Source organism: Gymnodraco acuticeps, unplaced genomic scaffold (assembly GCF_902827175.1).
Source record: "Gymnodraco acuticeps unplaced genomic scaffold, fGymAcu1.1, whole genome shotgun sequence".
NCBI classification, from domain to species: domain Eukaryota; kingdom Metazoa; phylum Chordata; class Actinopteri; order Perciformes; family Bathydraconidae; genus Gymnodraco; species Gymnodraco acuticeps.
Window position 1 is genome coordinate 519,903 of NW_022990747.1, and position 27,557 is coordinate 547,459.

The 27,557-nt window shown below is 42.8% G+C and overlaps 1 protein-coding gene across 1 annotated transcript in view; it reads left to right on the forward strand.

The window, feature by feature from the left end:
• nfatc3a (nuclear factor of activated T cells 3a) overlaps window positions 1–25,802 on the forward strand; it is a 58,622-nt gene extending 32,820 nt beyond the window's left edge. Inside the window, exons 4-10 of the mRNA XM_034232190.1 lie at window positions 1,180–1,379; window positions 1,864–2,036; window positions 2,993–3,133; window positions 6,907–6,962; window positions 7,097–7,223; window positions 9,684–10,733; window positions 25,249–25,802. Coding sequence (XP_034088081.1) covers window positions 1,180–1,379; window positions 1,864–2,036; window positions 2,993–3,133; window positions 6,907–6,962; window positions 7,097–7,223; window positions 9,684–10,733; window positions 25,249–25,325 — 1,824 coding nt within the window. The 3' untranslated portion in view covers window positions 25,326–25,802. The remainder of the gene's footprint in view (window positions 1–1,179; window positions 1,380–1,863; window positions 2,037–2,992; window positions 3,134–6,906; window positions 6,963–7,096; window positions 7,224–9,683; window positions 10,734–25,248) is intronic.
• Window positions 25,803–27,557: the final 1,755 nt, after the last annotated feature.

Sequence of the window (27,557 nt, forward strand, 5' to 3'; positions counted from 1 at the left end):
GGCCTGATTGTGACCAATTTAATCCTTTCTAATTTAGCTGGTTTTGGAACAGCAAATGACAAATCCCAAGCTACACCCACTTTTTCTCTTTCCACCAAACGTTGACACAGCGGTGTGTGACGCAAACTTGCTGGGAGGAAAGGGTCAGTAGCCAGCTGTGGTGAGGTTGAGGCTTGGCAGTTCCTGGGGTGAAACAGCAATGAATGGCCTTGTTCTTCTCTGTTAAACTCAATGGACTTCCCTCCATATGAGCTGGATGTGAGGGCAGTGCGATGGGAGTGTGCAGGAGGCGCGGGTGCCATTTGCCGTCACGCAGTTTGCCAAGTACAACATTACAACAGAGGTGGGATTGTGTGGCCTGCCTGTTTGTTCTGTCCCTCTGAGGAGGAAGGGTCCTGCTTGCCTCTCCATCTTCCCCTTGTCTCTACCTGACAGCACACAAAATGTCCTTCATCCCACTTCTCACCTGTCTGAGTAGAAACCGCGGTGCCATCACTGTGATGAATAGAGAGGGCAGCTAGTAGTTTAGGTGCCCCATGCCATCCATTTTGGCCTGCTCGAAGCACTGGATTTGAAAAGGCTGTTGACATTTTTACTGGCATTTCTTTCCCTTTCAGCCCCAGCGTAACCATTAAAAGGTTTTTTATGTGCACGAGACGTCACAGAATGACTTGAGGAGCGTGTGAATGATGCTTTGTATATTTTTACAACCTTTTTTCGTAAATTGATCCAATGATTGACCACATCAATTCCTCTAATAATCTCAAAGCCAATTCAGTTCTCTCAGTTTTATTTTGTTGTTGTTGTAGTAGGCACTGTAGATGCAATACACATTTTTGTTGGTTGTGGAACGACTGAACAGACCAGGTTTTAAGGCTCTGGCTGGGTTTTTAGGAGGTAACGGTGGTTTGCATGGAATCCTGTTAAGGGGCAGGCGGTTGAGGGAAAAAAATCGTAAGTCCATTAGTTGAAAAAACGCGTGTTTTTCAGCCAAACGACCAGATGAACCTCCAGCGGGACTGCCAAACTTAACACAACACCCTCGCCTCGAACTGACATTTAGATTCCCGCCAAAAGGGGTGGCCTTCTGAAGTCAGTGGAAATGAAGAGAGTATTCCTTTCATCTGGACTCCAATAACTCACATCTGTTTCTCTGTCTCTCTTTTTGTCATGTCTCAGCTCATTGGCTACACTGAGAAGCCCATCAACCTGCAGATGTTCATCGGAACAGCAGACGACCGCTACTTGAGGCCGCACGCCTTCTACCAGGTGCACCGGATCACCGGGAAAACTGTAGCCACGGCCAGCCAAGAAATTGTAGTCACCAGCACCAAAGTTCTCGAAATTCCTCTCCTGCCTGAAAACAACATGACAGCCGGGTAGGTGTCTGAAGCACTTCGGGGGTTACATTACTCAGTTATGAGCTTACCACCATGAAGGAAGCCCGGTCCAAAAAAATAACAATGTTTATGATCATATAGGATTATAACATCTTCCAAGGGAGATTTAGTAGATTTTCTTAATTTAAGCCAACATGAGAGTTGGGAAAATCTTTCTCATGGAGCAGAAACTCTATTCAAACATTTATGATTCTGCATCCCCTTGATTATTTTATTTATATAAGGTCTGGTTTCATTTAAGTTGGAACTCATAGGAAGGGATTTGGTAGGGCTTTTCTCCTTTACAGTTGTAATAAATCATATTCACAGGCATTCTAATTTTGTCATTCAACACTCAATTTGCCTCTCATTGCCGACTCCCTACCGGGCTTGTGGTTGGTTTTATCACTCCCAGGCCTTCACTACTTATGCCTGTCTTAGTGATTGCCGTATAGGAGCCAACTATTTCCCCTCTACTTTGCAGCATCGACTGTGCTGGCATCCTGAAGCTGCGGAACTCAGACATCGAGCTGCGGAAGGGGGAGACGGATATCGGAAGGAAGAACACACGGGTCCGCGTGGTCTTCCGAGTCCACATCCCACAACCCAACGGGAAGGTGCTCTCTCTGCAGGCCGCCTCTATCCCTGTGGAGTGCTGTGAGTGTCAACAAGCCAGAGTCTCACACACACGCCTACACACACCAAAACATGTTCATTCAGAAAAGCACATGCACACAAACCTTCCCACACACTCCTTTATTAGCCGGCTTGCAGTCTGGCAATTTGAAATGTTGATTCAAACTACTGTTTGCTCTCATTGAAAGTCACTTAAGATAAGAACGTCTGATACTTGTTAAAAATGTAAACGCTCAGTTCTATCCATGCCATTTTTGTTAAGCATTTAGGGAGGTGTTGACACTAATTTGTGGTTTATTTTAAGGCACATTCTTTGGGGGGGTTTTGTATTAAAGGTCACCTAGTATGCAAAATCCACTTGTTCATGTATTTTATACATCAACATGTGTCCCCTCTGTGGAAAGAGATTCTGAAAGATTCAGGAAAAAAGATTCGCTCACTTTTTGTCCTGATCCATTTATATAAAAACTGAGTTGATCAGATTTTGGCCACTTTATGATGTCATAACGATGTTTTGTCTTGTGTAACCATTAGCCAATCACCAACCAAGGTAACCCCCCCCCCATCTTATCACCTGAATCTCCTCCGAGAGCACCATTGTGTTCTTTTTAACCAAATATCTCTCAGAGGGGCGTGGGGAGGGGCTCCTTATTTTCATCTAAAGTAACAGACAGAGAATCAGCACTTTTGAAACAGGGCTGAAACAGAGGGGATTATGGGTAATGCTGCAATGATCTGTTTGGTGTTTGGAGCCAAACACTTCAGAGACATGTTTGTTATATATCTGAGACCTATAATATATCGATGAAAAACAGCATGATACGGGACCTTTAACATCCATAATGTTTAAAGGTGCTCCTGATGATTTGTCTACACATTATTAATCCACCCTGAATAGTAGACTGCAGAGTGTATAATCACAGCTCGGCAAATGACGCTCCTCCTTCTCTCCTCCACCCCTGCTGCTCCTCCCCCAGCCCAGCGTTCGGCTCAAGAGCTGCCCCAGGTGGAGAAATTCAGCCTGGTCAGCTGTCTGGTCAGCGGGGGAGAAGAGATGGTCATCACCGGCTCCAACTTCTTCCCAGAGTCCAAGGTCATCTTCCTGGAGAAAGGCCCTGGTAGGTGCACAGCAGCTTACCTTTGAAACACCTCTGCAGAAACAGTTTGTGAAAATCGAATTGTATTTAATGGTTGTCTGACATATTTGATCAGAGAAGCCGCTGTGAGTAAAACATCACATGTGTTATTTATGTGGTGGAAAATAGGGTATTCTTCAGTGGCCAAGAAACGGACTTTGGGGTGTTGTTAATTTACATTTCTACTCTTTAGGTTGGATTCAGAGGCTTTTCTAGGTCGTGCAGAGGTCAGCAGAAGGATTTTATGGTAGTCATGTCCGATAAATGTCAGTGGGGATGTGAAAACAGAAGTTTGTCTTTACCTCAGCCCCAACAAGTCCTCTATTCCCACAGGGCATTCTGTCAGGTGCAGAACTGATTTATCTCTGTCTATGCTGTCTATCAAGTAGGCATGAGGCAATGCACTGCAAATCCTGACATGGCTTTTACATTGCAGTATTTGTACACATTTGTTTACACAGACGCATTCTATCTTGTAGCAAATTCTACAGTCTTTTGGTTTGATTATTCAAACCACTGCAGTATCAATATATTACACAAACATAAAAAGATACCAACTTTATTTTCACAGTCTACAAAGCTTCTTCAAAATACTGTCATCTTTACTTAACACAAAATGATACATCTTATAATTCACATGCTTAACAGGACAGGCTAATATGGTCAATACATATGCTAATTTGCATGCTTCATGCTGCAGTGTGATTATTTGTGACTTTGAAAGTTGCTTATATCTGTTTAACAAAGGCCGACGCTAAATACGTTACTTAGTTAAATTCCCTTTGCAATTCACCCTGTTCAGTCACTGGCCTTTCTCTGCCTTCTCTTTTGTACATCACTCCGTAATCAAAACACATGTTGTAGCTGTTCCCTTGGATGGAAGTGTTAAATGGACAGCAATCGTTGAGCCAGTCTCTGCCTGCCTGAGATACCTTTGAAATGCGGAGCAACAGAATCAAGTTCACACATGGCAGAAAGTTGAAGGGTGTTGTTTTTGCGAGTAAGAGCCATTGTCTAAGATTCTTTTAGCCTGTAGGAATGTCTGTAGCTCTTTGAGGTGTAGCAGCTGAAGCATGGCAAAGAGAGGTAGCACGGTTGAAACAACCCCCTGATGGTCGAGTTTTTATAGCACAGCAGCAAGTGGAAAGCTTAGAGAGGTGCATCTTGGGTATGAAGGGAAAGCTGGGCCCCATGGAGCACGAAGGCAGCGGACTGTGGAAAGAGACAGAGAAAGGGGAGTGGAAGATGATGTTGATTAGGTTTGTGTAAATGATCCCCCTCATCACGACTAATCCGCCTGCTTTAGTGCAGAAAGGCCCTGATTGGAGTAAGTATAGGAATGGAAGAAAAGGAAAAAAAGAGGCAGTGACAGACATTTTTCCACCATTTGTCAGAATTTGAAGACAACAGTAGATTCATAAGGAACTGGAGAAACTGGGATTTGGTTGCTAGTACACAGAGATGATGGGATGGGACTATAAATGACTCTATGTACAGGCACAGATCATGGGGCATTTGTTGGTGTGGGATCATATTTAAAAGCAGAAAAATGTCAAAGTGTAATGTCTTTTTTTGCCATGTGGTAGTAGGCATTTCATTTCATTTCATTTCATTTGTATTTGTCCCGCTCATGGTACGCATACCCAAATAAATGTACAATAATTGCCAACAAAACACGTCTCTATAAACACACCATTGAGCGAAAAGGAGCAGGGAGAAGAATACAATCTTATATGACCTGCCACTTTCTAAAAAAAACAAAATAAATACAAATAGATGGTATAGCTTCAGAGTCCTGTTTTCTTTGCTACCTTAAAGCCTGGCAACTGAAAGGTTACATCTACACAAAGTGAATACTGTTTAAAACATGTGATAGATGTCTGTTTTCCTCACTTTCTATTGTTTTTCTCTCTGTATTATTTCCCTAAAAGCAAGATTAGCATTTCAAAGCTACAAGACTTCTCAAGCAATGAAGTTCAGAATAACGCCATAATTGGTATAAGTATTTCAACTTTACAAGGATGAATGTTTATAGAAAAAGAATGAACTTTAAAGGCTATAACTGACTGCCCTGAGTAGTGACTAATAGAGCCCGTGTTCTGTGTAGTCACTGTGTTGTTTCTCTTGTAAGAGCAAATAACTGTGGGCTTTTACAAATATGTTTTAAATAAACAGTAATCAGCTTTTGTTATTTTTGTGCGATCTTCCGGGGCAATAGGTGCTCGCTCTTTCCCTTCTGACTGGGGTGCGCAGGGTGTCTGGATGATGGAGTCATTGTCTCAGCTTGGTATAAGGTGCCTGTTGGTGCTTGTTGTCTGACGGAGCATGTGGGGCCCTCGCCTGTTCAATGTCAACAAGCTGCGCTGCAATAATGCACTGCTGTCAGCTGCAAAGACATTCAAGGTCATTTGCTCAGAGGAAAAAGGAAAAACTATCTGTCATCTGTGATTTTTTTCACGAGTGTCTTCAGAGTTGTTACTGGCTTATGGATAACTACAACTATGACTAATGTTAGGGTGAGCTAAGAACAGGTAAATCACTTACTTAGAGCTCCAGTAGAGCGTGGATTGTAAATGTTACACGGCTTACAGTTGAGTGCTTGTAAGGAAACATATAGGCTTGCCTCTCTGCAGACATGGTGCAGATACCTGACGGTGGTTTTTGGGGGAATCCTTTGGGTTTTGAGGAAGAGGCCGTGCAGGTGCAGGAGTACACTCGCACCATGTGAGCAGTATGAAAACAGGCAACTGCAAATTAATTTGACTCCGCTGAGAGACTATACAGTACTCACTTAGTTGTCAAAGTTTGTATTCTCCTCCATGCTGCGATGATTGTGATTTCTTCCAACCACACGGCAAGTCTGTTTTCAGCCCGACCGCTTCCCTTCAAGCAGCTGCCCTTAAGATGTCTCGCCAAATAATTAGATCCCTCATAGGAACGCTGGAAAAGGATGTTTTCTAGCCAGAAACCTGGCAGTGTGTTAAGGCCTTTTCAAATAAATACAATTATTCCACTCCTCTGTCCCATCATGTTAACCAGGCAAGACAAACAGCAGGATATTTAGACATTTAATTACCATTTAATAGCCGCTAAGATTCTCTCCATAGGGCTTCTGGGCCTTTCAAAATGACATTGTTTTGATGTCTCTCGTTTCTCCAGAACAAATTGAAATCGTGTGCTCAAAGTCTCGTAGGGTTCTCAAGCCCTGTCTGTTTGAGAAAGCCCTGCACACTGACATCATCTTTAGGAAACTTTAAGATGGACAAAGAGAGCTTCTCCAGAAGAGGAAACTTACTTTGAAAAATAGCAGACTTTAATTCAAAAGGGTCCTCATAATAAAATGTAGACATCAGTGGTCATGTGTGGCCTGGGTTTATTTATTATCTTGTTTGTTTTAATTTTCACTAAATGGATTGTTTTTCCTATTTCATGTGTATTATGTAACTAGTATGTAATACAATGATACTGTGTAACTCTCAGTGTATTCTTCATTGCAAATCCTATTTTAGCCAGACCTGCACTGGAGAACTGTTCAAGTCTTTTTTTATCGGTCAAATGTGTCCCTTTTCTTATGAATTTGAGGTTTATTGTTCAATCTAAAGAAGCATTTTTGAGTTGACATTTCCTCTAGTATGCTCGGTAAAAGCTTCCCCTTGTAATATGTTGTGTAATATATGTTCCTGCTATCTTTCTCCCTGCCTGCACTAGGAGTATCACTGGTTTGTGCATTTATATATATTTTTTCCTAACCATAGATGGACGACCACAGTGGGAAGTTGAGGCAAAAATAATGCGTGAGAAAACTCAAGGAGTAAGTAGTAAAATGCTTATACTGCAACATTTTTACTCATTTCTTTTGTACTAGCATTTACATTTGATTGTATTCATTTTATGTTGTGTTGGCAATAATTGAGTGTAAATAATGTCAAATGTATTTTTTTGTAGTCGTGCATCATTGTGGAGGTCCCTCCCTACCACAGTAAGTCTGTGGGCTCAGCTGTGCAGGTGCAGTTTTACGTCTGCAATGGCAAGCGGAAAAGGAGCCAATCGCAACGCTTCACTTACCTGTCAGGTGAGATAAGAGGTTCTCAAGACTTTTAGACAGAGTTAGAGCGTTAATGAAAGTTTTGGGTTGGTTATTTTCGACTTAAAGCTGCTTTGAAGACAATCCCCTCGGTTAGGTAAGAGAGCACAAGCTAATGCTTTTACAGACATTTCGACAAAGGGTTTCTCTCAAGCTTTACTTTGCATTCCTTGGGGTGTACTGCTCCCTGTTGCAGCTCATCTCCAAAGATAATGACAAGACGTTTGACTGACAGCAGAGACAGTTGTAACGTGCTCTCGGTGTTGCACACTTCTCCACAGGGGTTTCACTAACCCCGTTTCTCTCTTTCTCTCTCCAAAGAAAGCATCACTGTGGTTTACAGGGGCTTCTCCACTAACAATAACATTAACACCTGCCAACTGTTTATTCTGTAAAGCCTACTCAAACTACCAAGACAACCTTATTTTTTCTTTTTGCAATCCAGGACACTTTATATATTCGCAGACCATCAGTAGTTTCATACGAGTATTTTAGCAATAAGGGAACTCGATAGTCATAATATTTTGATTTGACAGTTTCCTCAATGTTTTTCATAAAAGGCAAATTCCTGCCGTGCTATTTGATATTGTTATTGTGTTATTTTCCTCGAGAAGCTAGTCATACTGAAACACCGTTGGCGGAATATAATGGCATGTGAGCATTTTGTGCAACATATCCACACCCCTGAGTTTTACCACAAAAGTGTGTAAGTTTGTGTGTGTGTGTGTGTGTGTGTGTGTGTGTGTGTGTGTGTGTGTGTGTGTGTGTGTGTGTGTGTGTGTGTGTGTGTGTGTATGCAGCGTTGCCCCTCCACCCACCCAGCCTTTCTGTTTGCAAGCACGCCCACTCAACACTGACAGTTCCTGTTTTCAGCGTCGACAGATCAGAGCAGCCAATCAGAGCAGAGTAGAGTTACCCTGCTCCGTCAATCAAGCGGCGTCGCTGACACCACTAATGTAACCACGGACACCGCCTGCATTATGGCGGCAAAACAAATCAAAAAGTTTTCGTTGTGGTCTGGGCTGCAGAGGCCCTGGCCCAGTTGAAGGATGAATTCTGAGAAAATTGTGACATTGTCTTTATTTAACATAACGTGCAAACTATTTCTCAAACCTTTATAATCAATTTTGATTCGCTTCCCTTACCCACCAAATACTGTACCTTTGTCTCGGTGTGAAGCCACAATAAACACTACTTTGCTTTGCGGAACACATTTTATTTTTTAAACTTAAGAAACAAACTATGATTTTCTGTGTTAAAACATGATTTCAATGTTGGTTTTCAGTCAGAAAAAAAATAATTTGACCTTGGGGGAAAAGTGTCTTTTTAAAACAGAAGGAAAAACATCTATTAATGTAAATGTACCCTTTACTTACCCTTGATATACCTATTCTATTTGTCCTTGGGGTCTTCATCAAACAGAAGTAAAAAACGATTTTTTTTAAATGTCTGGGTTTCATTTTGAAGCCATAATAAAACAGGATTTCATGTTTTTAAATATACAGTTCCCTTGCTTTACCCTTGATATCCCTCTGGCTCCGTTTAAAGCCAGAATAAACCCTGTTTGGCCTTTTCGTGCCCCCTCGCCTCTCAATCCCAGAGGCATGATGGGGTGAGTAGAGGGCAACAGCACTGAACTCGTTTTCTGTTGGTCTGATCCGGGCTGCGGGGTATTCGGCTCCTCTCTTCCCATACAACATTTCACATGATGGCACCCGGACTGACAACATATGCTCTCCCTCTAATTCAGAGCTGGATAAAAATAAAACTCACTGTCACAAGGCACCAGATTGGGAAATAGGTTACCGATTGGCATAGCAGAGCTGTGTGCTGTCACAGTAAAAGTGATTGTCCCCATTTACCATCACAATGTCACTCGTTTTTTTGAAGGAGACACATTTCACAAACCATACATTTCAAAAACTGTTCTCCAGGCTTTTAGGCTCTTGTGACCTCGTTTTTCTGGTTTTACTGAAACATATTTGAACTTCAAAGACACTGATTGGGTGAACTTGTGGGGGATGAAAATGTGGAATAACTTGAAACACCGACTTGCTTTTTTTTAGCTGCCTGAAGGCACTGGACTTAGCAGCAGCATCACTTGCTGTGACACTGACAATGTTGCAATACAATGACCTGACTAATGTATATTCTTACTGTAATCTACCCGCCACCACACTTCATTCCATAATGTTACACTTCATTGATCTTATAAATACTGCTGCTGCTCACTTATTTGCCCTGAATTTTCTGCTTACTTTTTTTTTTAAATACTATGTACATACCTTTTTATCTAATAGTGTATTATTTTTATTTTTCCGTCTCTATCCATACCCTGTGTGTGGGAATAAAGGAATTCTGCTTCTGATTCAGGCAGTATTTGAGTGATTGATGTATTTTTGTCTGTATCACCCTTTTCCTCACATCTCCCTTCCTCTCCCCCTTCAGTGTTGGTAAAACAGGAACACAGAGAAGAGCTGGACCTCTCTGCTGTCTCCCCCATGTCCCTCCCCATGGCCCATGCTGGCGGGCTGGTGCGCCCCCAGCTGCCCTCTCCGGAGCAGTGCCACCCATCGGACGGCCTTCTGTCCGGCTCCCCCCACGGCCTGCTCCCCCTGCAGGGCCCCTGCCCCTCCCTGGGCTCCCCGCCTTTCCAGCACCTGCCTCACCTCCAGAGTCGCAGCTTGCACCACCCCCCCGCAGACTGCCACATGACGTTCCACCCGACCCCTGCTCCTCTCCCTGCGCCCCCCCGGCCCTCCTACCAGTCCATGCAGCACGGCCACAGCCTGCCCTTCAACGGCCAGTCCCCCCTCCCCCCTCAGGGCTACGAGAGGATGCCCTTCCAGCACAGCGTCTCTGCAGCGTCTCACCCGATGGGGATGGGGATGGTGTCCCCTTTCTCCCCGTGCTCCTCACCATCAGCTCCCCCCTCCTCAAACAGCATAGCTGGGTCTCCCCAGAGCCAACAACCGATGCTCTCCCCCTCATCCCCACGCCTGCACACACTCGGAGGCTATCACTGCTCCCCAAACCCCCCCCAGGTGCCCTCTCCCGGCGGCCACCCCCTCGCGGGGCAGCACCCCTCCCAGCTGCAGAGAGCGATGGGCTACCACCCCGTGGGTCAGAGGTCAGCCTCCTGTCCCACCCCGTCCAGCGCCCCTGCTACCAGGATGATCCCCTCTCCCCACTCAGGGCCTTCCTCCCCTCAGCTCCAATCGCTGCCCTACCAGTCTCCCACCTCCTCCTCCTCCCCCACATCAGGTGGCAGTCCTCTGGGGCCCATGCAGCAGCAGCACTCAGGTCAGCACTCCCCCCAGGCCACCAGCCCGGTCATGGCCAGCCTCTCCCCGGTGGCAGCGGGGCCTCTGATTCACCCTCTGAGCCCACAGGGACCCTTCCCCTCGGACAAAGAGAGGCCGGACATCAAAGAGGAGCCTGAGGAGAAGGAGCCCACCTTCCGCTCCATCGGCCTACAGGACATCACGCTGGACGATGGTAAGTTATTTTTATCCTCATTTTCTGACTAAAACCTTTTCTTCGGGCTTGTTGTGTCCACCTGATTTCCTTTAGAAGCAGAAAAGCACTGAGGGTGGTGAAGAGCATGTGTTTAGCTTGCCTTCTCTGCTGTGGTCCTGAAAAGTGACAGAGAAGAGCACAAGATGTCTATAAAAAGTTTATTTTGATTTGACATAAGGCTCATTAAGGCAGTGCCACACTTGACACTTTATCCTATATGGAGTGGTGCAGTGACACATCCTAAAACCCCGAAGTAAGCTGCGCATGGGTTCCCTCCGGTTCCCTCGACAAAAACGCAATGGAATTTCTCCATAGGATTTTGGAAAATAGCTGGAAATAAGGTCTGTGGTTGACACACATTTAAGAGACGGGTCACGTTTTGTTCAGCCGGATAATCTCCACATGTCTACCCTACTTTTATAATTTTATAATCGTAACTCTAATCGCCAGAAGCAAAATGCTAACGTTATGCTATAAACGAACTACAGCAGGGTTGCTGCTTCAACGTCACGCCAACTTAAAGGTCCCATGTCATGGCCATTTCTACTGATCATAATTCCATTGTTGAGGTCTACTAAAATAGATTTATATTGTGCAATTTTCCAAACTCACATTGGTTTCTCATACAGCATCTCTGTAACGTATGTGTATTCACCGGTATTCAATGTGAGCCCAGTGTGCTCTGATTGGTCGGGACGTTGCGAGGCTCGCTGCTCAGTGAGCTGGCTTACTGGTGTGGTTTCCGGATCGGCGATACAGCGAGACAGCGCGAAACTCATCCTGAGCTCACACAAACACTCACAGCCGAAGTAAAAACAATAAGTGTGGCTTGATATTGAGTAAGAAAAAGGCTGTGAGAATGGGTCTGCGGAGAGCATCCGTGATCCCAAATCGTTTATTACCAACCAGGGAGCTCTATGCAATGTCAATGGGGACTCCCTGTTAGTTGAAAATGTACGCTAAAGGTCCTGGTGTGTGAGGAGCTCCGCGGATTGGTCCATTTTGGTAAACAAATGGAAAAAGAGAAATCTCCAAAGAGGCGTTCTGGGGCAGCAGAGACAGGTCTGTTCTGTGTTAGAGTTTTACTCGCTACAGGGTGTACTTTGAGGGTTTGTGACTCTGCAGACCGTTTACATGCAGAAAAAGCTACATAACACAAGGGGACGGGTAATAACCGGAAAAGCATGACATGGGACCTTTAATATCCATATTCAAACATCCAGATTCAAAATTGAACAAGTTGAAGCGTTTGTTTTAACAGTTTGCAGGAGGCAGGTACTTGCTTTCAAGCGGAACACGGGGAAAACAAACTTAGCGCGGGTGTTTACGTGTTCGGCGTAATGACGTACAACGGCCTCGACAACTTCTGTAGTCCTATTCAGCCACATGTTAACAACCATCGTTTTTCAGACACGTCAACTCTTCAGAAATCACCAGTGGGGTCACAAAACGTGATCCGTCTCTTATATGTGAGTCAACCACAAACCTTAATTCCAGCTATTTTCCAAAATCCTATGGAGAAATTGCGTTGCTTTTTTGTCGAGGGAACCGGAAGTGGTCAAATGCTAACTTACTTCCGGGTTTTAGGATGCGTCACTGCACCACTCTATTTGCTAGCACTCTAAAACAATTAGAAAGAGAAGCTGGCCATCAGATAAAGACACCACGTATCTACATTTCACTTTCACTTTATGGTGATGAGACCCTACATGTCCCTTTTGTTTTTCGTCTGACTCTCATTCTCCAGTTTCCTGTAAGTCAAATCATCCTGCTCTCATTATCACATTTCCCTCCCTCACGCTGTCCTCTAACACAATATATTTACACAGCCCTCCCATCTGTGAACAATCTCATTTTCAGTCTAAAACAAGCGGCCGCTGTGGGATTCAATCTACACTACATTGTGTCACGAGCAGGATGGATTTATATCTGATGATGTAAAACAATACAGAACATCAGTTGTTTCTCCAGTGGAGGAAACCTTGGTGCCTGATTATGGTGATAGCGTTTTTCATCAGGTTCGTTACTGAGGGGTCATATGACTTCGTATTGGGTAACATAGACACAATAGCACTGATAACTGTAGTATCATATTAAAGGGGGTTAGTGTTAGGTTAGGGTTCATTGTAAAAAGCTTCTGTATCTGGCAGCAGTTTGGAGATGAATTACACTCACTGTGTTTTTTGGCTTCTTGGAGCTGGGGGGGGGGGGGGGGGGGATTGCATCAGCTACTTGCAAACACTGAAACACAGTTGTGTGCCAGAGCGGTAATTACATCCTGTGTACGTTTGTGTGTATGTTAGCGTGTGTACATGCATTAACCACTCTAATTAGCATGCTCAAGAGAACTTGACTATTGAGCGTGAAGTCATTTAGCAGCTTTTGTCTATCATCTATAAACTCTACTTTTTAAAATATGTGTGTCCAGACTACTCCGAATCATCTACCTCCTTATCTGTTTCTACGAGCCTCTTTGGGCTTTGTTAACCCCTGTGTTGTATTCAAATGAGGGTCCTAAAGCTTTGGGGTTAATAAATAACATTGCCAGGGTGTCGGGGAGGTAGGATTTTGTGTGCTAGCATGGGTCAGCCTAATTAACACATGGCCATTGATAATAAGTCATGTGTGAAAGACTAACAACCACTGAAGTACATCAAACACGTTCAAACACACACTTTAGCATGTAGCCTTTGTTTGGTCGATTTCTCCCTATCACGCACACCTTGAAAGACCCACAGTCGGCTGCACTCACACTATCAAAAGAAAAGTGTGAGAAAAGTTTGTGAGTGACACGGTTCAGCTGGGAATGTGAGCTCTCCCTTTGAGCCGGTGGCTAAAAATAGCTTTCTGTGCCAGCCCAGCTCTGTAGGCCATGTGTTGAAGCAGCTACGTGAAGCTAAACGCAGCTCTGAGTTTTAGCAGGTCACACTCTGTTAAGTAGACCGTATTCAGCTCGGTTTGATAAACACACAGATCAGGATGGGCACCAATATCACACATGTAGACAAGAAGTGAAAAATGCACATATAGCAGAAGATACACATGTAAGAATATTTAAAGTTGTTAAATCTGTTCACAAACTCAAATATAATCCATAGCAATTACGTATAATTAGCATAATTATATATATAATAATTATTCCTTTAGTGCGTATAATCTCTTTGATAGGGAGGCTGTGGCGCAGTGGAATAGAGCGTTGGTGTTGGGGTCAGGGGAGCACAGGTTCAAACCCCACTGCAGTCAGCATGTCGTTGTGTCCCTGAGACACTTCACCCCAAACAGCTCCTGTGGGGATTGCCCACAGTATTGAGTATGTAAGTCGCTTTGGATAAAAGCGTCTAACAAGTAACATGTAATGTAATGATAGCCATTTAATTAATGTGGTTAGAACAAGGGAAACCAGTCTTCTGCCATCACCTGCACCCTTTTACTGTCACCTTTACTCCCTTCAGCTCATAATTATCACTCAATTTCTGCCACTTCTTCTATTTTATTCACTTACTGAAAAATGTACAACTTTTAGTAAAACATGAATTGTGTTTTGAAATATGTAGATTCATGGCTTTCTAACCTGCAGAGAGCTGAGATTAAGTCATTGTTGCATATCATACTATCATTAAACATGAAATGAACTACTGCGGTAGAATCACAGACTTGCATGAGAGGCGATACAACTAACCAGGTTAGCAAGCAGATGGCCCTAGTGACGCACACCAGAGCAAGCTTGAAATGTGTGTGTGTGTGTGTGTGTGTGTGTGTGTGTGTGTGTGTGTGTGTGTGTGTGTGTGTGTGTGTGTGTGTGTGTGTGTGTGTGTGTGTGTGTGTGTGTGTGTGTGTGTGTGTGTGTGTGTGTGTGTGTGTGTGTGTGTGTGTGTGTGTGTGTGTGTGTGTGTGTGTGTGTGTGTGTGTTAGATGAGGTATTGTGTTTGTTTGATGATGTAGAGGTGTGTGTGTGTACTGTATGAGTGTGTGTGCAAAGCAGGAGACACAGGAGGTGAGAAGACAGACTGACAGACAGATGGACAGACAAGGTCAGCGTCCAACCCCACTGCAGGGTCACTCAGCCGCGACATCCAATTTGAAATGCACTGCATGTGGGATTAAACAAAATGTGTAAACAGAAAAATCTTATCCTTTTTTTACAGTATAGTATACACAATATATTTCAGATTGTCCATATAGATTACTTGAAATATGATAGTTGGCAGTTAAATTGAACTTATTCCCAATATCAAAATGACAAGAAATCTTTGAAATCACAGCAGATTATAATATGCTCACAAAGGCGATGGGCTGGAAAAGCAAAGAAGGAACTTTTGAACAAAGCAGCATGGGACTTCACTGAGTGTCACTAAAAGGTCCAGCTTTGTGTATTTCTACTGCTTTGAAGTCTGAATGAAAACAGAGTAAGGTTGGGTGTTCCTTCATTAAATATCATCAAAGACGGGCTTCGTCTTCATGGCCACTGTTTAGCACATTTGGGGCGAAGAGACCACAGCTTGTTAAAATAAATACATTTATTTGTGTTGCAGGACTTGGACATGGATGATTGATGGACTGTTTTTATTTTAATTAATGTCTACGTCTATCCCCAGCAAGACTTTCAGACAGGTCTGCCAGAGCTGTGTAAGCGTGTGCGTTTGGCTCGCAGCACATCACAGCAGTGGCTTGAAGAATAGTCCCTCTTGTAACCATGATTGCAGCCGTCATGGCGACAGAACCTGAAGCCTCTGTGCTGCCGAACCGTGCATTTAAGTAATTAATCAGCACGTGATGATCTCTGTGTTTACAGAGCACGGAGGGGAAGGGATAGCGTGTGTGTGTGTGTGTGTGTGTGTGTGTGTGTGTGTGTGTGTGTGTGTGTGTGGTGTGTGTGTGTGTGTGTGTGTGTGTGTGTGTGTGTGTGTGTGTGTGTGTGTGTGTGTGTGTGTGTGTGTGTGTGTGTGTGTGTGTGTGTGTGTGTGTGTGTGTGTGTGTGTGTGTGTGTGTGTGTGTGTGCGTGTGCGTGTGTGTGTGTGTGTGTGTGTGTGTGTGTGTGTGTGTGGCTAAGCAGTTGTCAGCAGTGTGCGGAGTGTGTTCACAACAAAGGCTGCTCTTTTGTTGGCCCTGCTCTGACTAAATGCACAGCTGCCTCCAACTGCGAGCGCAGTGTTTAGGGTTTACAACCAGCCGATCCCTGCACTCCCTAAAAGACACACACACATACACAGTAATGACAAATGCACACACACAGATACACACAGGGAGTGACGGTCGTTATCCTGTAGATGTAATCAAATATACGAGGCACTGTCCGTGCAGTGAACACATCTTTTAAATGACTGGTTTTACTGTTCTGTTTTCTCTCCTTACAAGAACACACTGTAAATAGTCCGAAACTCGCAAAAAAAAATTGTCATCACATATTGGGCCGCCCTATAGTTCCTCGCATGCAGTGGCGGTTCTAGACCAATTTGACTGGGGGGGCCACTGGGGGGCCAGTTATTTTCTGAGGAGGGCACAATAAATGCAGGACGAAAAAGAGAACTAGACAGTATGAAGTAATTGCGCATAAGAAAACAATGCAATACAGTTATTGGTATTTGTTTCAGTACACTTATTTATTTCAGATAGATCTTATAGTTATTACTGTTAACTTCAGCTTAAGTTATAGTGCAATGTTTGCACTAACACCATATTTATATAAAAATAAAGGCAATGAACAGTTACATCTCTACTTTACATAGGGGTGTCTGCACAATCTCACATTACAGCAACAAAATCCTGCGGTTTTTGGCAAACCGAGTACCAGAAAGTATACATTTAAAAAAAAAAAAAAAAAAACTTTTGACTTTTGACAGTGAGGTCAGTGTTAGAACCGCCCCTGCTCGCATGTGGTTGACTTTTTAAATTTCTTTGTCAAACTTCCGATTTAACATCCTACTTCATTGTTATTCAGAGGATTGGACACATGCGCTAAGATTTTTCTAAATATAAAGATTGTCTGCCAAGCTAGCTGTTGGCAGGTCTCTATGCTAAGCTAAGCAAACTAGCTTCCGAGTGCAGATATAATATGCTTTACTATCAAACAATATACAAGTCCTTTTTTAAATCTCCTTCAATGCATGGAGAGCTGCTCTCCCGACACAATTTCACGGAGCTCCCTGAATGTAACATGGCAGAGAGCCCTTAATGAATAAAGCAAGAGAGTTGTGACGAGGCCAACATTTCACAATCCAAGAAAGATTTGGTTAAAGTTTTCAGGAATTGGCCGACCGGACCGGGGAGAAAACGCAAGTGAATTTTGGATTTACCTTTGACAGGTGGTGAGAAATATGACTCTAGATGTATCCCAAATTAAATCAAACATGCCATTTTATTTGGAAGTTGTCTTCGGTTTTTGGCTACGTCTGTAAATGATATTGGTTCACATTATTCTTCTGGAAGACTATGACCCATTTTTGTGTTTTTTTTGTACTTTAAAGATACCTCAAATGTTGACATTTAATAGCCACCACCATCATCAACGATCCTTCAGTGGAAGACAAAGCCACCTTCATTCAAAAGCAATGAATGTTTGGTTACTCCGAATTCATAACATCACTAAAGATAATGCATCAGAAAAAAACGTTTTCCGATAATCACTAACTTCTGATATTTTTTATATTCATGCGTACGCAATCAGGAAGTAATGAAAACATCTGTAGTTCATTTAACTGTGATTCTTTGTATTGAACAAACATTTATTATTTTTGCTCATGGACCTGTGTTTATGGTACCATTTCAGTCACCGGCATCATGCTGCCATTAACAACCATAACAGTAACAACACAGAGCTCTTGATTCGATGGCATGACAAAAAAAACAGTGGAAGGAAAAATGGTTTCCATGAAATAATGCTGCTGCTGCTGCTCGTTAAAAACAATGGCAAACATTTGCTGGTCTTTTCCCCTGAAACAAGTGGAAACGGCCTTTCTGTGTCATCTTTCCGTACAATTAAGGTCTTAGAGCGTGTATTGCAAAGGTCCTGGCAGAGTCTGGACCGGGGGGGGGGGGGGGGGGGGGCGCATGGAAACCTCTCAGTGGAGATGAGAGCAACATATCTCTTTAAATAAATATGAAATAGATCAGCACGCTATTCAATCAGGATTTAGCTATGATTCAGTTTGATGCGTTCTTGTCTGCTCGTCCTTGATATGTCAGCCAAGCATTAAGTTGTAGACTGGAAAATAAATGCTGGTTACCAAATGTTCGGTGGTGCACAAGTGAGGACTTGACAGTGTTGAGAAGACAATTTGACTCCCCCTATTAAAGTACAGGGGGGAATGCGTCTATATCTATCAAAGCATCTGAGTTTAAAAGAAGTGAGTTTTCAGTGGAGGAGGATACATAAAAGAAGAAGAACAGAAACACACAGAAAAGGTAACAAGGAGACAAGTGTATAAAAGCCATACACGGATCCTACAACCCTTACACATATTAACTCAAACTAAAAGATTAACAAATGAAGGCATCTGCATTATACAATTTAAAGGAAAGATTTGAAGTTTTGGCTGATGAAAAAAATTGCTTTTTCGAAACGGGCATTTTCACAATTTTAATAAAATAATCGAATGGAACCGGAAACATTTACCGAGACGGTCTGCTTAAAGGTGGGGTAGGTAATTTTGGAGAAACCAGGGCTGCTTCTCAGGTCGACTATTTTCATTTCCTCGCTCCTCTGTCCTCGGTCTCACCGGAAGTTGATTTGCCTGCGCCATCTTGAGTACCGTCCCATGGCTCTTATTTCTGCCGGAGGACCGAGGATCGAGGAGCGAGGAGCGATCATGGAGGAGCGATAACCGAGGAACCACCAGACCATCCTCCGATGAAATCCTCAGATACTCACCCCGCCCCCTTACTGTGTATCGCTCACTGATTGGACGAGGCAGTGCATGTACTGATCTGATGCTTCTTGACATGAGAGCAGAGTGAAGAAAATACATGAACCTCACGGGAGTCACTCCTCAGTTTATACCGTGTTTTGTTTCAATTCATGTTTCATTTAGTTACAAATATGTGAAATATCTGAACAACAAAGTGGTCAAAAATCATTTAATTCATTTTTTGGAAACATTTTCATGATCGCTTTTTTCATTTTACATTTTCATTTATTGTCATTTCCATTCAGTCAGTCATTAAGTGCTATTGAAATGTTAATTTACTACATATCCAAACAAACAAACAAAGTGTGCAATCCAATGAATGTTAATCTAACTGGGTTTTGATAGATAACATATCTCTTTTTCTTCTCTCAATTATTTTATTTCTATTGTGCACTCTAATCAATATTAATCAAACTATTGTTCGTTTATACATTTTAAGAATGGCGTTTATCTTTTTTGAGAATGAGTTCTTATTTTATTTTATTTATTGGGGTCTACAACAGATGATACAAATGTTTGTGTCAGTAAATGTGTACTAACAGAGGCGGGGGGGTGTGTGGAAATAACGGGGACAGAGCTGCTGTCAGACGATCAGCTGTGCAGCGTCATCACAAACGGACGTCGCTTCACGTGACGCTCCGGAGGAAAGGACGTCCCATTGCTCTTAAAACTCATTTCCCTGCTTCTCGTGGTTTTCCTTGCGTCCCTCCATGCTTCCCTGGTGGGAGGGACTAAACGCAGGGAAACGACGCAAGTGAGGGAAGCAAGGATTTCATTTAATCGACCTGAGAAGCAGCCCAGCTCGAGTGCGCTAGAATTTGAAAATACACAGCCCGGAAACAATCTGCCGCTTCCTTCAGACTTCCTTACAGAGCCCCTCCTCCAACACAAACGAACGCGCACATGACCAATGAGGGCACGAGATAAGTTTGTGCACAGATGGAAGGCTGACAGGCAGGTAGGCCATCCAGTTATTTTAGCCGGGCCGGCTAAAATGATTGGTCGTACTTTTTGACGTCCTCTGAACAGGACATCGCACACTCACTGCGATGAGGTCTTAAAATGTACGGAAAGGGTCTTAAAAAAGGTCTTAAAAGGTATTACATTTGACTTCAGGATTCCTGCATATACCCTGTCTCTGCTGATAAGACCTAAAGCATGAACTAGTATCCATTGTAATGAGCACTACCGATCCCCCCAGGCGGCCATTTGGGCTCCAGTGGTTTCCTTCCTGAAGTCTCGTGGTCATCTACTGAGGGGGGAGCCACTATTCAGAGTCCCCCATCTAGTCTTGTGAATCACTTAACGTCAGATCAAATGGGAAATCCAGCGATGATTCACTGAAATGAAAGACTTTGAAAAGCTGACTTTTGAAAGAACCTCACCCACTCAGTCACCGACTCCAAAAGTGACATTCAAATACAAACAGATCACAAAGCTAAATGACTAAACCAGAATAAAGCTTCTCATCCTGGAAGATTTCAATCAACTGACCATCTATTTTCCGATATGTGTGTGTGATCGCTCAGTGACTTTACGTTCTCTCTCTACCTGAGGCTCCGTGCAGACGTGAGCATGTCGTCGCAGAGCGAGTGGAAACTGAGCTTTGATATTCCCTCTTGCAGGCAAAGTCTTTCCTCGTTTTGTTCCCTCTGCACAAATGTTTCCATTGTGACATGTTGTCTTCATTTGCTGGACTCCAGAATCAGTCAGTGTCTCAGTTATTTTCTTAAGCCGCTCTGCCAGAGTAATGTTTTCTAAGCCTGGGTCAGGGAACTTTTTTCAGTGTGTCATAGAGGGTTATGATAAGTGCCCATTTTCCATTTCGACAGTAGACATGTTTATCGCAGTGAACGGCCATCTGCCTATTTCACTTCTGTTTTGCATTATGGAAATCTTTTTAATATCCCTCCTTTGACGTGCACTTTAGAAACGGAGACGTAAGATTCCCTATTCACGGCGGTCTGCTCGACGTTTCACTTTAGTGAAAGGAAATCAATGTAAACAATGTGTCAAGTATATGTAGATATGACTACATCTGTTTCTCTGAAAAAACTGAAACGTTGACTTTAATTAAATGTATTATGTCAACAGATTTCACATAACTATGAGGTTAGTTGAAAGCAATAATATAAATAAGTAAATAAAGCAAGAATAAATAAAAAGAATTAGGTGCAACTTATTATTATTGCTTTCAACTAACCTAATACAGTTATGTGATATTTGTTGACTTAATACATTTCATTCAAGTACATGTTTCAGTTTTTTCAGTGTTCTGTAGCAACAAATTATCTTTAAAAGCTGCAAAAAACTATTAAAGTCTGACATACAGTAGCGGCCACAATTTGTTTTTTAATTGTCTTTGTGGTGTAAATATTATTTTATATTATTTAAACCCCCTTGCTTCTTCCTGACTTTAACTGATGCCGACTGCTAATGCACAATAAAGTTGAATTCAACGAATGACTATAACTAGCCCTGATTGCATAAATTTAAGACACACATTCATGATAAAACATTACAATACAAACATTGAAAAGACAGTACAAGTAGCAGCGCCAATTAAAGAGGCCCTTTTAAAATCATGGTGTATAGGAGGGGCCTTTAAGAAATCCTTAAACCTCTCATACACACATGAGCAATAAAAGCCATGAGCACGCAGGGGGAAGCATCTCCTGATGTAAGCCCACCTGAGAGTCGTCGTAGTAGTATTGGGCTGACTGATCATGTATATTCTGATCAGGGACCCCCCCCTCCTCCTCCCAGTCATCTGCAGAGGATCTCCCTCCGGCTGACAGTCAGCGCTGAATCACCGCGTTCTGCTGCTCTGTCATGACGAATACCAGTAAATCTGAGAAACACTATCAGCATATGAAACTCTTCGTAGGCCCGACTCCACTCACACCGCTCTTTCACTTGTGGATCATCGACGTGTGGAGCTCCAGCTTGAATTCAATGGTACCTGACGCATAGGTCATCGCTCACTGAGGTGGGACAACTCTGCTTTATTTCTCAACTGTTTGAACTATTTCTGTCTGGAGAGACTTAGGTACTCTTCCCATTGTCGTTTTTAACAGGGACAGAAGTTCAATTCCACGTGAGTTCAGATTTTCATTTCTCGGCTGTAATATCGAGAATGAAACCTAACAGAGATCGTGTGAGTTAACCTCTTTCAGCACGTCTTTTTTAACGATAAATACTGATCAAATGAGACGGATGAATGCGACGTTGCACTTTGGTTTATGCCCTCTGTGTCTCCTTTGTTATTTATAAGTAGACGGGTTAATGTTGGCCCGTGCAACAATCTAAACAGAACAGTGGAAAGTCATGTGTTTTTGCAGACGCCCACTCTCTCGGTCTCTCGCACTTCGCTCTGTGTTTCTCATATGTTTTGTGGTGCTGGAGCAGATTGGTGAATCCACAAAGTTAAAGAGTTAACCACAAAACATTTCAGATGTGAGCGCAGGCCCTCAAATCACTGTTAAGACCCAGCCATAGAATCAATACAGACCATGATCCGTTTTTAGTGCAAATGCATTTCAGGCACAAGCAGTGGTGGAAAGTACATTCACTAAAGTGCGTCACTTACTTCAAGTACGTACTAACTTGTACAATTTGTAGTATTTTTTTACTTCACCTGAGTATTTCACTTTTATGCTACTTGTTTCTCTTCATCTCAGAGTGAAACTTTTGACTGCTCTATATTGAAATGAGAATTATTTTACAAACAAAACTTACTATACATGTACAAATATCAAACTGTTGTACATGTTAAACTATACAACAGTACATAGAGAAGTTCAAATGTGCTCCAGCTATAACAATAAGATGCTGTTTTGTGCAGTAATAGTATTCCAATAATACCATATTAGGATATAACTCTGACAGGGGCCATTCTGCCCAACATGTACTTTCACTTTAATAAGTACATTTGGCTGTGAATGCTGTTGTACTTTTACTTAAGGGAAATCTTGTATTTAAGAGTAATTCTACAGAGCAGTATCTCTACTTTTACTTAAGTATAGAGTACTTTTCATCACTATATATAAGTGGAAAAAAGTGATATAGGAGTGAAATCTGAAACATGTTTTAGCTATATTTCACTACATTGAAGCTTAGACAAAAGAAGCTACGTTGCTGCACTAGTCTTTTTATTTTTTGGATACAGCTTCTCTCTGATGGTCTTTATGAAGCTTTTATTTCAACACAGTTGCACCGTTTGTATTTTGTAAGGTCGCAGCCTTTAAAGGAGATCAGTTCTCCTCCATCACGGTTTTATTACAGCGATCCGTAATTGAGGGAAAGAACCGATGAAGCGGCCCACTTGTAGTATATTGTCCCTCAGTGTTTTACACACATGTTAAAACAGGTAGATGTTTGCTTTGATAGTGTCAGTGTAGCCTCATACGTGCGTGGTGTTGCTGTGTGTGTGTTGCTGTGTGTGTGATGGTGTGTGTGTGATGGTGTGTGTGAACATGGTTGACATGGGAAAGGAAGAGCCTCCCACGCTAACAGGATGATGGCAGTGATGGTGGCCAGACAACAAGCTGGCTGCCGAAAACACAAATAAAACAACACAATGTAAACCCCAACTCTCTGACACAGACTGGAGAAGAATGTTAATATGTTTAATGTAAACATATCTAGTTGATACACAAGAAAAAAGCACTTTGTAGCTGGAGGAAATGATGATGAAGTGTTGTAAATGTGAAGATTATCATATTTAATGAAAGTTAAATTGCTTTGCGAGCACATTTGAGTTTGATTTGATGTCCCTGTGTGTCATCACATTTAAATACAGTTTCTTTTCTCTAATGAAGCACTTGGTCGGGTTCATTTTTCTCATCATTGACTGAGTCACCCCTGCCCCCTTCTTTTAAAAGTCATTTACGGTAAAACACGTGTGGTGTAATATGGCAAGGGGAATGTGTGAGTTTACAGTAGAGCTTCACAGGTGGACGTAAGTAGGTGGAGTTGTCGTGTTCAGACAGGTAACCTCTCCCGGTGTAACACTGGGCCAGAGGTCCCCGCTGCACCCTCCCAAACCAGTTCACCCAGCCTGCCTCTGACCTGTCAACCTCACCTTTTTAGAAACCACATGAAGCCTGAAGCCGCGGGAGAAAGGCAGAAGAGTTTGAACCAGTCTTCCCTCTGCCTGTGTCCTCCTCACCAAGTGTTTGGAGTTGATTTACTTCACGGCTGCTCTTTTAACTGGCGCCCCGCTGGGTCTCTGGTGGTCTCGGTGTGAATACTGAATGGAGGCAGCAGATGTAAAAGAACCACACACGCTGGTTGGCTGAAAAACAGGCGGCAGCGCGTGGGATTGGACAACGAGAGTAATGTGTTAGTTATTTAAAATCAGGCTGTAGCTGAGTCGATGGAGTAATTAACCTCGCTGTGCCTCAACGTGTTTTTAACAATGGATCGGTTTCCCACGGCCCTCTCGACATGCTTACAAACCATGAACAGGCCTGAGGAAATGTACCGGAGCTCCATTAAAGCTCTGCTGAAGTAACGACAGACGGTCCATGTGCTGCTTACTGCTAGCATGTCTTTGAGTGAATGGAATAGTTTCTCTCATCTGTTATGTGAGCGGTGGTTCTAGCGCACGTCAGAGCTGTGACTTGGTGACCTTCGGGTCTGCCAGTTATTTGAGTTTTTCCACTTTGAGCTTTCAGCTGGTTAAGTTTGAGCTTTCAGTCTTGGGAGGAACTGAGCGTGGGACAACACCGCCCTCTGCTGGACAGAGACATAGAGCTTTATGTTGTATAAGTGATGGAAGTTAAAGTTATGAAGCTTGAGGGATTTCTTTGTGTTTTTCTGTAAAGGCAAATTCAATATGCACAGTTTCCAAAAGTAATACCAGCGTTTCATGAAACTCCTCATTGATAGTTATAGTTTCAGTCTTTATCAATTCAATATCGATTGGAGATGGGTTTTCATCTGCATATGACTTGAGTACCTTATGTCATAGCATCAAGTGGACATGTGGTCGCACTATTTCTCAGTTACTCTTTTTGTTATTTTCCCACCAATGTTTATCAAAGCAGCAAAAAAAGTAGATTTTTTCCTTATATTTCTTTTTATATATTTGATTTTAAAGAGTGGTTTTAAAATACAACAAAACAAACAACCAATATGCAGAAGATAAATAAAATAAAAGTAAAAAAAACAACACAACAAAGGAAAGTTACTCATCATTGATCACATACATGTTATTGACATATGACACAGTTAACCTGTTAGACAATAAACCATTCACTTTTCAATCAGACTTGAGACAGGTCCTTTTTTCTAAAAAGAGTTCCTCTCTGTTTCACATTGATATTTCCTCATTCTTTTTGCCATGTATGAAACCTAGCAGTGAGGTTAGAGAGATGTCCTGAGCTTCGTTCCTATTCTTCACAATGACACAAGCTTCAAAGCAATTCCATGAACCAGTGCACTTCACAGGAGTGAATCAAGCGTCGGTGCTTCAGCATTGAACGCCCTTTACAAAGTATCTATCTTCAAATCTAGACAACATATCATAGAATGAGCTGCAACATAAGAACTTATGTTTGTACTTTCTCTTTGTTTTCTCTTCACAGTGAATGAAATCATCGGCAGAGACATGTCCCAGTCCCCCAGCACCCACGGTCCTCCGTCAGCTCACAACCAGTCATAGCCCCGCCCCCTCCAGGACCTGATGCAGCCTTCTGGCTCAGGGAACCCCCTGCGACACGGGCCAGGTCCAGGTGCTGTGTGCGATGGCAGGAAGAGCTAAGAAAGACTGTGTTCAGAAACAGAGTGTGGTGATTCTGTTGGAGCCTCGTGGACCTGTTAGACACGCAGACACTCTCATACGTCTCCTCTGATTTCATTTCAAATCCACTTCTCTTATTTAGAGATGTAGAAACAGAACTCTCAACTCCACTCAGAAGACAGAGAAGGTGAACATGTGGAGTCACAGCAATGACCCGTGACTTCCCCAACCATCAGATCTCTACGACTGGAGCTCGCCCTTTGAATAACTGTCTGTAGTGGAGACAACACCACGGTGTGTGTGTGTGTGTGTGTGTGTGTGTGTGTGTGTGTGTGTGTGTGTGTGTGTGTGTGTGTGTGTGTGTGTGTGTGTGTGTGTGTGTGTGTGTGGTGTGTGTGTGTGTGTGTGTGTGTGTGTGTGTGTGTGTGTGTGTGTGTGTGTGTGTGTGTGTGTGTGTGTGTGTGTGTGTGTGTGTGTGTGTGTGTGTGTGTGTGTGTGTGTGTGTGTGTGTGTGTGTGTGTGTGTGTGTGTGTGTGTGTGTGTGTGTGTGTGTGTGCGTGTGTGTGTGTGTGTCCCCTCTCACCAGCATCGCCCTTCTTGGATGAAGAAGACATATTAGATGAACAGAAACTCAGGAGTGCAACGTGGTCTCACAGAAAGCCAGAGCTGGGATACAAATTGTTTCTAGAGGTTGTTTTAGTTCAGTAAGAAAGGCAAAAACAATTATAAACAACAATAAAAATCAGGATTAAAAACAGTTAAGTGGGCAAAACTAATCACAGTTGGAGAAAACTGTTTAAAAAAACACAACTTTGGATTCCTTGATTCAAATCAAACCATCATTTTTTTAAATATCTGCCTGCATTTGTGGTTTTGCACCAGTTTTTGGCTCAGTGATGCAACGCTGATAAACCCATTCAGGTCTGGAGTGCAGGGCCTGGAGGATCTGGTCTGGGATCTGCAACCTGCAACATTCCACTACTGTAGCCCCCCTGCAGCCGTGTAGATATCTGTACATGAACCCCCTCTTCTTCATCATTTACTCCCTCCCTCTCCTCTACCGTCTTCTTCAAGTTGAACAAATGCCTTATTAACACTTAGCAGCTTCGAATGGTACTAAAGTAACGACTTTTCATGTGTTGCACAGCTGGCTTTGAGTGTGACTGTAATATTGTGTACAAAAAAACATGGTTTCGTGAATCCTGATAAGGGATGAGTTCTCAGATTGTCATTCAAATGTATTTGAAGGGGCCCGATATTTCCACATTACACAGAAGTGTTTTTAATAATGACATCTCTCTTCATGCAATAGCTCCCCACATCTCCCAGGGGCCCTTGTGTGCCTTCAAATTCCTAAACGCCACCATACTTTGGATGGGAAATGATCTGATTTGAATAGTATTTTATACATAACGATGTTTATATATTGCATTCATGTATTGTTCCCCCTCCTTAATGAACAATTAAAAAAACAATCCCAAAGTCTAGAGAACAACATCTGGATGCACTTCCTGTTCACAATCAAACTCATTACTTGTCTCCAGAATGATGTTTTCATATTTCCTATTCTCACAGATATGCAGTGCCTGTACGGCAGCAATAACGGGGTCCTGAGAGGGTCTTCGGGCGTGGAGAAGAACTGATCTTTTTTCTTGCCTTAAGCTTGACAATGATGCTCCTGCATGTGAGAGCGGAGGAGTGTTGCTTATGACGTTTTCAAGTCAGTTTCCAGGTGAAAGTGATTTTGCTATGCATTAAAATTCTGCCTAATGCCTTTTAAAATGAGGAGAAAAAATACAAAAAAATAGAAAAACAAACCTTGATGCCTATAGAAGTAGATTTGTTGTAGACGCTTGATTGATTCTGTTAGCATCCTGGAGCCAATCTGCCTTGTTAAGGACGCAGTGCGAGCATCTTAATGGGTTCAGGTGTGTTTCTACCAAATATGCTGTACAGAAGAGTTTTAAGAAGCACACGTGTATTTAGGCTATGCAAACGACAACAGCAGCAAAGACATGACATGAGATTATAATCTAGCTGCTTATTCAGAGCGGAAAGAAAAGGAAAAGCATTCAGAGAGGGAGAATCATGTCACAATGTAAACTATTAGGATGCCTTAACTCCTGCTTGTGTTCTGTTTGAGTTTTCTTTTTC